Raw genomic sequence first — 15,252 nt, 5'->3', positions numbered from 1 at the left:
ACTTACTCTATGTGTTCACTGAGTACTGTGGGATGTGGCCTCTCTACTTACTCTAAGTACTCACTAGGCATTGTCGGATGTGGCCTCTGTACTTACTCTAGGTGTTCACTGAGCACTGTGGGGATGTGGCCTCTGTACTTACTCTATGTGTTCACTGAGCACTGTGGGGATGTGGCCTCTGTACTTACTCTAAGTGTTCACTGAGCACTGTGGGGATGTGGCCTCTGTACTTACTCTATGTGTTCACTGAGCACTGTGGGATGGGGCCTCTGTACTTACTCTAAGTGCTCACTAGGCATTGTGAGATGTGGCCTCTGTACTTACTCTATGTGTTCACTGAGTACTGTGGGGATGTGGCCTCTGTACTTACTCTAAGTACTCACTAGGCATTGTCGGATGTGGCCTCTGTACTTACTCTAGGTGTTGACTGAGCACTGTGGGGATGGGGCCTCTGTACTTACTCTATGTGTTCACTGAGTACTGTGGGATGTGGCCTCTCTACTTACTCTATGTGTTCACTGAGTACTGTGGGGATGTGGCCTCTCTACTTACTCTGTGTGTTCACTGACCACTGTGGGGATGTGGCCTCTATACTTTCCCTAGATGATGACTGAGCACTGTGGGGATGGGGCCTCTGTACTTACTCTATGTGTTCACTGAGTACTGTGGGATGTGGCCTCTCTACTTACTCTAAGTACTCACTAGGCATTGTCGGATGTGGCCTCAGTACTTAATCTATGTGTTCACTGAGCACTGTGGAGATGGGGCCTCTGTACTTACTCTATGTGTTCACTGAGTACTGTGGGATGTGGCCTCTGTACTTACTCTATGTGTTCACTGAGCACTGTGGGGATGGGGCCTCTGTACTTACTCTATGTGTTCACTTGGAATTGTGGAGATGGGGCCTCTGTACTTACTCTAAGTGCTCACTAGGCATTGTCGGTTGTGGCCTCTGTACTTACTCTATGTGTTCATTGAGTACTGTGGGATGGGGCCTCTGTACTTACTCTATGTGTTCACTAGGCATTGTCGGTTGTGGCCTCTGTACTTACTCTATGTGTTCACTGAGCACTGTGGGGATGTGACCTCTGTACTTACTCTATGTGTTCACTGAGCACTCTGGGGATGGGGCCTCTGTACTTACTCTAAGTGTTCACTGAGCACTGTGGAGATGGGGCCTCTGTACTTACTCTATGTGTTCACTGAGCACTGTGGGGATGTGGCCTCTGTACTTACTCTAAGTGTTCACTGAGCACTGTGGGGATGTGACCTTTGTACTTACTCTATGTGTTCACTGAGCACTGTGGGGATGTGGCCTCTGTACTTACTCTATGTGTTCACTGAGCACTGTGGAGATGGGGCCTCTGTACTTACTCTATGTGTTCACTGAGTACTGTGGGATGTGGCCTCTGTACTTACTCTATGTGTTCACTGAGCACTGTGGGGATGGGGCCTCTGTACTTACTCTATGTGTTCACTTGGAATTGTGGAGATGGGGCCTCTGTACTTACTCTAAGTGCTCACTAGGCATTGTCGGTTGTGGCCTCTGTACTTACTCTATGTGTTCACTGAGCACTGTGGGATGGGGCCTCTGTACTTACTCTATGTGTTCACTAGGCATTGTCGGTTGTGGCCTCTGTACTTACTCTATGTGTTCACTGAGCACTGTGGGGATGTGACCTCTGTACTTACTCTATGTGTTCACTGAGCACTGTGGGGATGTGACCTCTGTACTTACTCTATGTATTCACTGAGCACTGTGGGGATGGGGCCTCTGTACTTACTCTATGTGTTCACTAGGCATTGTCGGTTGTGGCCTCTGTACTTACTCTATATGTTCACTGAGCACTGTGGGGATGTGGCCTCTGTACTTACTCTATGTGTTCACTGAGCACTGTGGAGATGGGGCCTCTGTACTTACTCTATGTGTTCACTGAGTACTGTGGGATGTGGCCTCTGTACTTACTCTATGTGTTCACTGAGCACTGTGGGGATGGGGCTCTGTACTTACTCTATGTGTTTACTTGGAATTGTGGAGATGGGGCCTCTGTACTCACTCTAAGTGCTCACTAGGCATTGTCGGTTGTGGCCTCTGTACTTACTCTATGTGTTCACTGAGCACTGTGGGGATGTGACCTCTGTACTTACTCTATGTGTTCACTGAGCACTCTGGGGATGGGGCCTCTGTACTTACTCTATGTGTTCACTAGGCATTGTCGGTTGTGGCCTCTGTACTTACTCTATGTGTTCACTGAGCACTGTGGGGATGTGACCTCTGTACTTACTCTATGTGGTCACTGAGCACTCTGGGGATGGGGCCTCTGTACTTACTCTAAGTGCTCACTAGGCATCGTGGGATGTGGCCCATCCCACAGTGTTCACTGAGCACTGTGGGATGGGGCCTCTATACTTACTCTAAGTGCTCACTAGGCATTGTCGGTTGTGGCCTCTGTACTTACTCTATGTGTTCACTGAGCACTGTGGGATGGGGCCTCTGTACTTACTCTATGTGTTTACTAGGCATTGTCGGATGTGGCCTCTGTACTTACTCTAGATGTTCACTGAGCACTGTCGGGATGGGGCCTCTGTACTTACTCTATGTGTTCACTGAGCACTGTGGGGATGTGGCCTCTGTACTTTATGTGCTCACTAGGCATTGTGTTATGGGGCCTCTGTACTCACTCTATGTGTTCACTGACCACTGTGGGATGGGGCCTCTGTACTCACTCTATGTGTTCACTGAGCACTGTGGGGATGTGGCCTTTGTACTTACTCTATGTGTTCACTAGGCATTGTGTGATGGGGCCTCTGTACTCACTCTATGTGTTCACTGAGCACTGTGGGAATGTGGCCTCTGTACTTACTCTATGTGTTCACTGAGCACTGTGGGGATGGGGCCTCTGTACTTACTCTATGTGCTCACTAGGCATTGTGGAGATGGGGCCTCTGTACTCACTCTATGTGTTCACTGAGCACTGTGGGAATGTGGCCTCTGTACTTACTCTATGTGTTCACTGAGCACTGTGGGATGGGGCCTCTGTACTTACTCTATGTGTTCACTGAGCACTGTGGGATGGGGCCTCTGTACTCACTCTATGTGTTCACTGAGCACTGTGGGGATGGGGCCTCTGTACTTACTCTATGTGCTCACTAGGCATTGTGGAGATGGGGCCTCTGTACTCACTCTATGTGTTCACTGAGCACTGTGGGGATGTGGCCTTTGTACTTACTCTATGTGCTCACTAGGCATTGTGTGATGGGGCCTCTGTACTCACTCTATGTGTTCACTGAGCACTGTGGGAATGTGGCGTCTGTACTTACTCTATGTGTTCACTGAGCACTGTGGGATGGGGCCTCTGTACTTACTCTATGTGTTCACTGAGCACTGTGGGGATGTGGCCTTTGTACTTACTCTATGTGCTCACTAGGCATTGTGTGATGGGGCCTCTGTACTTACTCTATGTGTTCACTGAGCACTGTGGGATGGGGCCTCTGTACTTACTCTATGTGTTCACTGGGCATTGTGGGATGGGGCCTCTGTACTTACTCTATGTGTTCACTGAGCACTGTGGGATGGGGCCTCTGTACTTACTCTATGTGTTCACTGAGCACTGTGGGGATGTGGCCTCTCTACTTACTCCATGTGTTCACTAAGCACTGTGGGATGTGGCCTCTGTACTTACTCTATGTGCTCACTAGGCATTGTGGGGATGGGGCCTCTGTACTTACTCTATGTGTTCACTAGGCATTGTGGAGATGGGGCCTCTGTACTTACTCTATGTGTTCACTGAGCACTGTGGGATGGGGCCTCTGTACTCACTCTATGTGTTCACTGAGCACTGTGGGAATGTGGCCTCTGTACTTACTCTATGTGCTCACTGAGCACTGTGGGATGTGGCCTCTGTACTTACTCTATGCGTTCACTGAGCACTGTGGGATGTGGCCTCTGTACTTACTCTATGTGCTCACTGAGCACTGTTGGGATAGGTCTTTGTAGCCTCACTTTGTCTGACTGTGCCTTCTTGTTGAGGTGTATCCAGATACAGGTGATGGCCATATCATGGGTTGACACCGACTTGTTGACGTCAGGCACGGGCAGGACTTCAATGTCTGAGTACAGGAGGTCGTACAGCTTCATCACAGGCAGGAAATCCGCCAGCTAAAACATGGACAAATAAGGTAGAGCAACTATTATTATCCATGGGTCTGGGATCACTTTTAACAAACCTTGTGGTAATTCTCAATTATATATTCATTTAAGAATATGTGATTTTAAATGGATGACATGGGTTTGTATCCCATGTGGGGTGTATTCCAGGGGAATAACCTGTTTGTATTGCATGTGAAATGACATTTCTGTATTCCAAGGGAAATGACCTGTCTGCATCCCATGTGGAAATGATCTGTCTGTATTCCATGGGGAATGACCTGAGTGTGTATTCCTTGGGGAATAACCTGTCTGTATTGCATGAGAGCTGACCTGTCTGTATTTAATGGGGAATGACCTGTTTGTATTGCATGGGAAATGACTTTTCTGTATTCCATGGGGAATGAGCTGTCTGTATCCCAAGAGGGAATGATCTGTCTGTATTCCATGGGAAATGACCTGTCTGTATTCCATGGGAAATGACCTGTCTGTATCCCATGTGGAAAGGATCTGTCTGTATTCCATGGGAAATGACCTGAGTGTGTATTCCATGGGGAATAACCTGTCTGTATTGCATGGGAACTGACCTGTCTGTATTCCATGGGGAATAACCTGTTCGCATTGATTGAGAAATGACTTTTCTGTATTCCATGGGGAATGAGCTGTCTGTATCCTAAGAGGGAATGACCTGTTTGTATTCCATGGGGAATAACCTGTCTGTATTCCATGGGGAAAAAACTGTCTGTATTCACGGGAACTGACCTGTCTGTGTTCCATGGGGAAAGACCTGTCAGTATTTCATGGGGAATAACCTGTCTGTATTCCATGGGAAATGACCTGTTTGTATTGCATGGTAAATTACTTTTCTGTGTTCCATGGGGAATGACCTGTCTGTATCCCATGAAAACTTACTGTCTGTATTCCATGTGAAATGACATTTCTGTATTCCATGGGTAAGGACCTGTCTGTATTACATGGGTAATGACCTGCCTGTATCCCATGTTGGAATGACCTGTCTGTATCCCATGACAAAATGACAGGTCTGCATTTCATGGAGAATTATCTGTCCATATTCCATTAAATGTCAGGTCTGTTTCCCATGGGAAATGTCTTACCGGGTTTTTCTGTATACTGCCAGAGATAAACTGTAAGAGAACCCACATCAGGTGATTCCGGCCCTTCTTCAGATTTCGACCTTTTAGCTGCACATGAATGATGAAATTACTGCAATTAATGTATCATGTAAAAGATCTACGTGTTAATTACATTATCAAGGTCTCTCCTATTTTCACAATACTTTTCAATAAAATTTAAAGTTAATATACACTAGTTCAAAACACCTTAGAATTTACAGAGTTGAACACAACACCAGAATACAAGCAAATCACAAGCTTAATGCTTGTGTTTTTACGCCACACTTGCAAATATTTCACTTTGAAGATGCCAGCAACACTGTCAAGTATAACTCCAGAAGTCTACCAATGGTTCCAAAGATAAGGTGAGAAAAACATAAAACCCTCATGTAAATCACCTTACATCTCCCTGACAAAAAAAATAAAAAAAACAAAACAACACAGTGAGAAATTACCTTAAATTGTCCAGATATACAAACAAAAATCTACCTTTTCATTAAGGGACATAACCATGTGTGGAAAGCTGGCAAACTGAAACAGGACGAAGAAGATGAGCTGGCTAGAGATATGTTGCCATAGCAACTGACTGTCATCATCTCCTGTGATCTCATCATGTTCCGATCTCTCCATCGCCAAGACAACCATGTCTACCAGTTGATCCTCCAGGACTGGGCACCGCTGTTTGGCCTGGCCACCCAATAAACAAAGGCACCATTAACTTACATGTATAGCGCCAGGCAATGAAAAATATTTCAGTTTATTAACTGCTTGAAATTACAAGTGAGTTCCTACATGCCTGTCAAGATGAAGTTAAAGACATCGAAATTAAATCCTTTTCTCATTACATTTCGAGTATTTTATATCCACTCAGTTGGTTTTCTTTATAGTTCTTAATGTTTCGCACAAACAGGAAATAAACAGTAAATATGAGCCACATGGAATTGAATGTTTCCCATATCCACTGATTTAACAAAGGTGTACTCTAAAATGTGTGCTATGACCTCACCATATCATGATGAAGTTACCTAAAAGGCTATCATGGATGTAAGCTATACTGTACCTGTTTGTTCAGTCCCAGCATGCTACAGATCATGTCTCGCGAGTATGGCTGCTCCAGAACATACCTCAACAACGCTGTTTGCGGCTCCTGATATTCCTAGCAACAGCAACACAAGGGGCATGAACTCTTCTGCTGGCAAACTTGGCATGCTCAATGTACATGTAGCTCTTTTTCTCTTTTTTAGACATATTGCCCTTACACTACAACTATCACATGGAAGAAAAGCTGGCTGAGGCAAGATTTATTTGATTGGTGTTTTTACGCCGTATTACTCAAGAATATTTCACTTAAACAATGGCGGCCAACATAAAGGTGGGAAAAAGCCAGACTGAGCCCCGGGGAACCATTCGCACGTAGCTAGCATGAGCTCGACTTGAACTCACAGCCACTGCATCATTGAAAGGCTTGTGGGTCATTGCGCCACGCTGGCACGCTAACCAACTTGGCCACAGACGCTCCGGCTGAATAAGGAGAAAACCATTATACATGTATTTCATCACAATAACCAGGACCCTGGCACAACTAGCTGTACCTGCAACGGCAGCATATGTCTACAATGGAATTCACTGATGAAAAGTATAGTTTGCATACACAACCCTTTGAGTGTTTGGTCAATGAGGCTTTAAATTCGGCACAAGCCTTATGCAATACCTTGTTATAGGGAAGTGGTCCACTGAGGTTGAACTTCAGGGTGTTCTGATTCAACCTCCACACATTTCCTGTGGATAAGGAGTGGCCCACAATGGGCATCAGATGGGATCTGCCTGAAAATATAAGGCACTGATTGACTGACTGACTGATTGATTGATTGGGGTTTGATGCTGTGGGCAATAATTTTTCACACACATAATGGCAGTCAGGTTAACGGGTGGAGAAAAAGGATGTAAATCACCAGGTACCTTCACACATACCTGACAAAGAAGTTGACTTAAGCTCCAGCTGTTAGAGTTAATCACAGAATCAATATGTGTACATTGTGAGTAAGAATGTAGAGTCAAAGGTCAATGTGCTGCAGTGAGTGTGGTGGCACAACTGAATGAGCCTGTGAAGATTCACTAAACACATTTACATCTGGGATAACATTTGTCACTTCAAACTGGTTATCCACATATCAGTCACAACGTTATCCCGATAATAAGACAATAAACAAGGTTCACAGCTTTTGATGAGAAACAAAATCTGATATTTAGCTAATAGGGCCAGAGATGTAGGTAACAATTAATTAATTATCATAGTAAGTATAAATTAAAGTGAACTGACCTATAATTGAGACCATCTGAGCAGCAGGGCGGAACCCCTGTACAAAGTCAGACAACAGCCGACCCATTTTCTGCAACACAGAAACATTTCACAACAGTAAATCTCTGGCTAGAAGTTCACAGCTGAAGATTTATGGGACACTGAAGATTAAAAAAATATCTGGGACCAAACATTTTTGCAACAAACATTCAACACATATATTTATGTTTATCATAAAGCCACAGGTTTACACAGCACTTACCCAGTGAGGCCAGGACTTATCATCGGCACAGACTTTAGAGATTTCATTGACTGCGAAATAACTAGGCAGCAGGCAGGCATTCCTATCCAGAATGTATCCCACAACCTACAGGATTGGTACACAAGAAAACAATTACAGATATATAAATACACAATACCCACATAAATTTGTCTGCAAGTAAGCATTTTCATTCTGTAGAAACACAATACTCTGATAAATCTGTTAACAAGTAACCATTTTCATTCTGTAGAAACACAATACTCTGATAAATTTGTGTAACCCATAAGCAATTTCATTCTGTAGAAATAAATTTGTAAACCCGGAAGAGGAAAGCAGAAGACAAGAGCAGCAGGCCTTCTTTGTTTGCCTTAGTCTACTCACACTGATGACAGCATCAATCTGTGGGAGAGTAGCAACATTCTCAGAGTTTGGGATCATCTGACACTTCTCCAGGATCAGTCGCAGTAAATCTCGACAGCCCTGAAAAATACAGCAAAAAATGCATTGATATTTCTTTGGACTCTATAGTCCACTACAAACATATTGTCAGCCAAGAATGGACAAACTTTCTTCTACTGGTATCTATTCACTTATTCTTGGGCTCATGCCTAATAACGTACTCAATAATTTTTCATTTTCCACTGAGACAGCACTGAAGCTTATGGGTGAAAGAAACGGGTGTGCCAGGAACAAATCCCCTCCGTCATGGCTACCTGACACACATCCTGACTGAAAGGTGCACCTGAATATCAGTAGGGTTGCCATGACAATCGAAAGGTGAAAAAGTCAGAATACTACAGGCTAAAAAGGTTTTAATAATTTTTTCTATTATTTAGATAAAAAACAAAACAGGAATCATTTGATAACTGGCACCTTGACGGTGGAAATCACAGGTTGTGTGTTAAAGCTTTAACTTTGCTCAAACTCCACATCTTATATCAAAAGCAGTAATGATAACTCAGCAAAGTAAATCAATGTCAAATTCAAACCCACAATTATAATCCATATTACCACTCACCTTGTAGTCCACACCACCTAGAACCTTCTTGATCAGCTGAAATGTCTCACACCACACAGACCCACGATTATAATCCATATTACCACTCACCTTGTAGTCCACACCACCTAGAACCTTCTTGATCAGCTGAAATGTCTCACACCACACAGACCCACAATTATAATCCATATTACCACTCACCTTGTAGTCCACACCACCTAGAACCTTCTTGATCAGCTGAAATGTCTCACACCACACAGACCCACGATTATAATCCATATTACCACTCACCTTGTAGTCCACACCACCTAGAACCTTCTTGATCAGCTGAAATGTCTCACACCACACAGACCCACAATTATAATCCATATTACCACTCACCTTGTAGTCCACACCACCTAGAACCTTCTTGATCAGCTGAAATGTCTCACACCACATAGACCCACAATTATAATCCATATTACCACTCACCTTGTAGTCCACACCACCAACAACCTTCTTGAAAAACTGAAATGTCTCACACCACATAGACCCACGATTATAATCCATATTACCACTCACCTTGTAGTCCACACCACCTAGAACCTTCTTGATCAGCTGAAATGTCTCACACCACACAGACCCACGATTATAATCCATATTACCACTCACCTTGTAGTCCACACCACCAACAACCTTCTTGCTCAGCTGAAATGTCTCACACCACACAGACCCACGATTATAATCCATATTACCACTCACCTTGTAGTCCACACCACCTAGAACCTTCTTGAAAAACTGAAATGTCTCACACCACATAGACCCACAATTATAATCCATATTACCACTCACCTTGTAGTCCACACCACCTAGAACCTTCTTGATCAGCTGAAATGTCTCACACCACATAGACCCACAATTATAATCCATATTACCACTCACCTTGTAGTCCACACCACCTAGAACCTTCTTGATCAGCTGAAATGTCTCACACCACACAGACCCACAATTATAATCCATATTACCACTCACCTTGTAGTCCACACCACCTAGAACCTTCTTGATCAGCTGAAATGTCTCACACCACACAGACCCACAATTATAATCCATATTACCACTCACCTTGTAGTCCACACCACCTAGAACCTTCTTGATCAGCTGAAATGTCTCACACCACACAGACCCACAATTATAATCCATATTACCACTCACCTTGTAGTCCACACCACCTAGAACCTTCTTGATCAGCTGAAATGTCTCACACCACACAGACCCACAATTATAATCCATATTAACACTCACCTTGCAGTCCACACCACCTAGAACCTTCTTGATCAGCTGAAATGTCTCACACCACACAGACCCACGATTATAATCCATATTACCACTCACCTTGTAGTCCACACCACCTAGAACCTTCTTGATCAGCTGAAATGTCTCACACCACACAAACCCACAATTATAATCCATATTACCACTCACCTTGCAGTCCACACCACCTAGAACCTTCTTGATCAGCTGAAATGTCTCACACCACACAGACCCACAATTATAATCCATATTACCACTCACCTTGTAGTCCACACCACCTAGAACCTTCTTGATCAGCTGAAATGTCTCACACCACATAGACCCACAATTATAATCCATATTACCACTCACCTTGTAGTCCACACCACCTAGAACCTTCTTGATCAGCTGAAATGTCTCACACCACACAGACCCACGATTATAATCCATATTACCACTCACCTTGTAGTCCACACCACCTAGAACCTTCTTGATCAGCTGAAATGTCTCACACCACACAGACCCACAATTATAATCCATATTACCACTCACCTTGTAGTCCACACCACCTAGAACCTTCTTGATCAGCTGAAATGTCTCACACCACACAGACCCACAATTATAATCCATATTACCACTCACCTTGTAGTCCACACCACCTAGAACCTTCTTGATCAGCTGAAATGTCTCACACCACACAGACCCACAATTATAATCCATATTACCACTCACCTTGTAGTCCACACCACCTAGAACCTTCTTGATCAGCTGAAATGTCTCACACCACACAGACCCACAGCTATAATCCATATTACCACTCACCTTGTAGTCCACACCACCTAGAACCTTCTTGATCAGCTGAAATGTCTCACACCACACAGACCCACAATTATAATCCATATTACCACTCACCTTGTAGTCCACACCACCTAGAACCTTCTTGATCAGCTGAAATGTCTCACACCACATAGACCCACAATTATAATCCATATTACCACTCACCTTGTAGTCCACACCACCTAGAACCTTCTTGATCAGCTGAAATGTCTCACACCACACAGACCCACAATTATAATCCATATTACCACTCACCTTGTAGTCCACACCACCTAGAACCTTCTTGATCAGCTGAAATGTCTCACACCACACAGACCCACAATTATAATCCATATTACCACTCACCTTGTAGTCCACACCACCTAGAACCTTCTTGATCAGCTGAAATGTCTCACACCACACAGACCCACAATTATAATCCATATTACCACTCACCTTGTAGTCCACACCACCTAGAACCTTCTTGATCAGCTGAAATGTCTCACACCACACAGACCCACGATTATAATCCAAACTTTCACTGTTCAGTAATGTCTCACAAATAAGTCTGAAATGAACAAGCTTTATATATATAAAGTATATTCTTCCAGAGAGGTGACAGGCACAGAAAGAAGTCATAGTTTTGTAAACCACTGAAAATGGAGATTTAAAAAATCCACTTGGTTCTATATTTCGAATAGATTTATTTGATTGGTGTTTTATGCCTTAGTCAAGAATATTTCACTTATACGACTGTGGCCAGCATCATGGTGGGAGGAATATGTGGAGTTATTCCACAGTATAAACCAGTTTAAATATGAAAGCAAAAGTCAATAACTATGATGGGTTCCCAAATTACGTTGGAGATCTTGCTGGGATTGGGATTTTAAGGCCTTAGGCTTGACTCACCATGGGATTGAACCAGGACTATGTGCTTATCATGAGTATGGCCTATTATAATAGTTAAGATAAGAGAAATTTTTAATACATGTACAGGTAGGTGTTTTCATGTTTTAGTCAAGAATACATCAATTTTGTGATGGTGGCACAGCAGAAATGGGAAACCACAAAGCCTGCTCTCAATACAGGGAAACCCTGAAGCCTATCCTCAATAGGGGGAAACCATGAAACCGGAACTCAATAGGGGAGACCATGAAGCCTGCCCTGAATAAGGGGAAACCAAGAAGCCTGCCCTCAATAGGGGGAAGCCAAAAAGTCTGCCCTCAATAAGGGAAGACCAAAAGTCTGCACCCAATATGGGGAAACCACAAAGATTGTTCACAATAAGGGGACACCATGCAGCCTGTCCTCACAATGGGGAAAACATCAACCCTCTTTAGGACCCTGACAAAGACCCTTAAGGAAAAGCCATAGTTGAGACTGACTAACATTCACACCTGGGATCTGAATGGGCTCAAGGCCTAGTGGTCTAACATGTCCTGCATTGTGAACTGCTCAGTGTAGCTTTGTGAATGCTGCTTACTTGGGAGAAACTGTGCTGTCTCTCACCAGTCCCTCCAGCAGGTCAAACAATAGCTGTGACCTCTGGCTGTTCCTCTGTCTGTACACCCAGCTCACGTAGCACTTCATAGCTATCTCGTGATTGTCCTGGAGAGGCAAATGTGAAAAGAGGAGTAAAATACCATGAACATCTTACCGGTGTGCACAACTCAACATAAGGGAATCAATGAAGAAAAACACATTCCTATTTTTCTGTATTTTACTGGATGATGCTCATTTCAAATGGACCAGCCCTTAAACACGTGTACTCAGTGATCAGTTTAACAAAAGGTTAGTTACAAATCTACAATAGTGTGAATAATCTGCACAAATAATCATAAAAAGTGTGTAAAAATACTAGATAAGTTTAACATTACGAGTATAAAATCGCACACTGGGTCACATTAAAAAATATGAAGACCATATTAAAAGATAGGATGTTGAAGGTTGACCGTCCAGTGACAGACAGACAGAATGACTGATGCATACAGCTGCACGTCACATAATGATGTGATGAAACTGATAACTATTTATGTGATTCTGCTCACAGCAGGTAGAGAAGACCAGAGCTGTTTGAGGCTATCAAGGGCATACTCCTTCTTCCACTTTTTTGTCTCTGGTGAGTGAGCAAGGATGTCCCAGAACCCCTCCTCAAGAGCCTCCTGGTTCTGAAATCACAAAACCAGGATTACATAAAATATGCACCACGTTACTGCAATGACCAAGTGAAGAGATGTACAGTGTAAGTCTGTAACCTAGGCTACAGTCAAGATTTCATCCAGCCTTAGAGTCCAAATGAATACAGATTCGACACTGATTGGCTGACAGTTGCGATAGGGTTTCCTGGGTTAAATCTCGCAGTCTTGGTCACAATTGAATAAATTTATTTATTCATTTATTTGATTGGTGTTTTACACCGTATTCAAGAATATTTCACTTATATGACCGCAGCCAGCATTATGGTGGGGGGAAAACCAGGCAAAGGCCGGGGAAACCATCCGCAGGTTGCTGCCAGACTGTACCATGTACAACTGGAAAGGAAGCCTGCACAAGCAGGGTTTGAACTCACTGTGACCACATTGGTGAGAGGCTCAAGGGTTGTCGCGCTGCGCTGCGCCACACTAACTCCCTCAGCCACGGAGGCCCGACGCTTGAATAAATGTACCATACCTAAAATTCTGCTTAGGCAAGGCATAGCCTGGGCTTGCCTATCTCTCACAAAAGCTAATCAGAATCGATTCTGTGTCCCTTTGAGAAATACATTTCTGCGAAATGCAAACCAATGTTTCACATGTAGACCATGCATTCAACTCTTACTGTTCATCTGTCTTAAACGCATCTAAAAAACTCATTCTGTCACAACAACTCGAGTCGTCCAATGGTACAAGCCTCCGACTCTGGACCCAACACGATGTCTGATGGAAGTTTGATTTCAGGTCTTTTCACAACAAACACAGAGATGACTTTAAGGAATAAGTATTCTAACAGTTGAGCACAGATCACCTGTGGATGACAGAGATTAGAGTGCAAAACATCTTACTTCATTTAGTGCTTGCTTTCTTTATTTTGAATGTAAATTGAATGTCTTTCCATTCATTTTAAACCGATGAAAAACCAGTAAAGCACAACCGTATTCAGTACGTGGAAACAAACACGTAAACAGCACCCTATAGTTCCCAAGATTCTCATATAGCTTTCAGGGAAGACATTTTTTTCTGGAAAAATGCATTTCTGGAATGTGCCTAGTCTTCAAATATGATAGTGTAATTGTCCTGTAGTACTTTAAACTTTGGAAACTGGTAAAAATAAGCCTTTCGTCCATTTAACTCTATGTTATTTATCACGTCCTTCAGGTCCATGCGATGAACCAAGACGCTCACAGGAACAATATTATACACCGTAACAAGGCCTTCTGTTTTCATATATGAAACCTCGTACGTTGTAAAATCGAACTAACATTATGTGGTATCATATCAGAAATATTACGACTCATCTCTTCATTCCATAAGTTTCACAATCTTTCCACGAACACAAACAACCCAGGCAATAAATCAACACGAAATAAGGGAACCCAGTGGTCCACATCAGCTTTCTTTGTCGTTGTGTTCACGTCGGCTGCAGTTTTGCCGTCTTACCAGGATATTTTTCACTTCCGCATCCACCAGATCTTCCGTCGACTGCTGCATTGTGTCACCCACGGAGGGAATCATGGCCATTTGAGCCATCATGGAGGATATTCAAGGTAAATCAGTCTGTAAACACATTAGCGTGGGTTGGACATCCAACATCCTACGCCATGTTTGGCTTGCAACATTTATCTCCCCTGATCGATCATCATGCGCTGTAGGTTTCACTTTCCAACTGCGGGCACGAGCGTTAAGTGCTAAGTACTCTTCTGTATTATTTTTTGTAGCACACTTTTTGGTATGTATGTCCTCGTAAAACACTTAAATGATACACTAGCACGAGTAAACGATTTAACAGTTTCTTTACCTAGATTTTGTGTGAGGTCTACCGGCCATTCACTAGAGCTTTTGTCATACCTTTTGTACTTTTCCACATCACCGATTGAGCTTCACAATGTCAGAAGATCTTGGTAAATTTGAGTCACTCCACCATACATTGCTGTTCGATATTTCGCCTTATAGAATGATCGAAAAGAAAGCTAAATGAACTGATCAGAGTTGCAATTTCTTTGTTATTGATACTTATACTAGTCTCTCTCACTTTTGTGTCTATCAATATGCTGCTAAGACCTATATCGTTTATTTCTTTACTGTCTCATGCCACATTGAAACACATCTCAAATATATGACATGTAAACACATG

The 15,252-nt window shown here is 43.2% G+C and overlaps 1 protein-coding gene across 1 annotated transcript in view; it reads right to left on the bottom strand.

Annotated features, from left to right (window-relative positions):
- The window catches only part of LOC135469950 (mediator of RNA polymerase II transcription subunit 23-like), a 36,758-nt gene extending 22,052 nt beyond the window's left edge, over window positions 1-14,706 (bottom strand). Inside the window, exons 1-12 of the mRNA XM_064748611.1 lie at window positions 14,559-14,706; window positions 12,972-13,091; window positions 12,407-12,531; window positions 11,380-11,491; window positions 8,223-8,321; window positions 7,842-7,946; window positions 7,601-7,670; window positions 6,992-7,104; window positions 6,341-6,436; window positions 5,770-5,967; window positions 5,263-5,349; window positions 3,957-4,159 (exon numbers count right to left, since the gene is read on the bottom strand). Of these exons, the coding sequence (XP_064604681.1) occupies window positions 3,957-4,159; window positions 5,263-5,349; window positions 5,770-5,967; window positions 6,341-6,436; window positions 6,992-7,104; window positions 7,601-7,670; window positions 7,842-7,946; window positions 8,223-8,321; window positions 11,380-11,491; window positions 12,407-12,531; window positions 12,972-13,091; window positions 14,559-14,651 (1,421 nt within the window). The 5' untranslated portion in view covers window positions 14,652-14,706. The remainder of the gene's footprint in view (window positions 1-3,956; window positions 4,160-5,262; window positions 5,350-5,769; window positions 5,968-6,340; window positions 6,437-6,991; window positions 7,105-7,600; window positions 7,671-7,841; window positions 7,947-8,222; window positions 8,322-11,379; window positions 11,492-12,406; window positions 12,532-12,971; window positions 13,092-14,558) is intronic.
- Between the last annotated feature and the right edge of the window lie 546 nt (window positions 14,707-15,252).

Source organism: Liolophura sinensis, chromosome 7 (assembly GCF_032854445.1).
Source record: "Liolophura sinensis isolate JHLJ2023 chromosome 7, CUHK_Ljap_v2, whole genome shotgun sequence".
NCBI classification, from domain to species: domain Eukaryota; kingdom Metazoa; phylum Mollusca; class Polyplacophora; order Chitonida; family Chitonidae; genus Liolophura; species Liolophura sinensis.
This window is presented reverse-complemented; position numbering and strand designations above follow the sequence as displayed.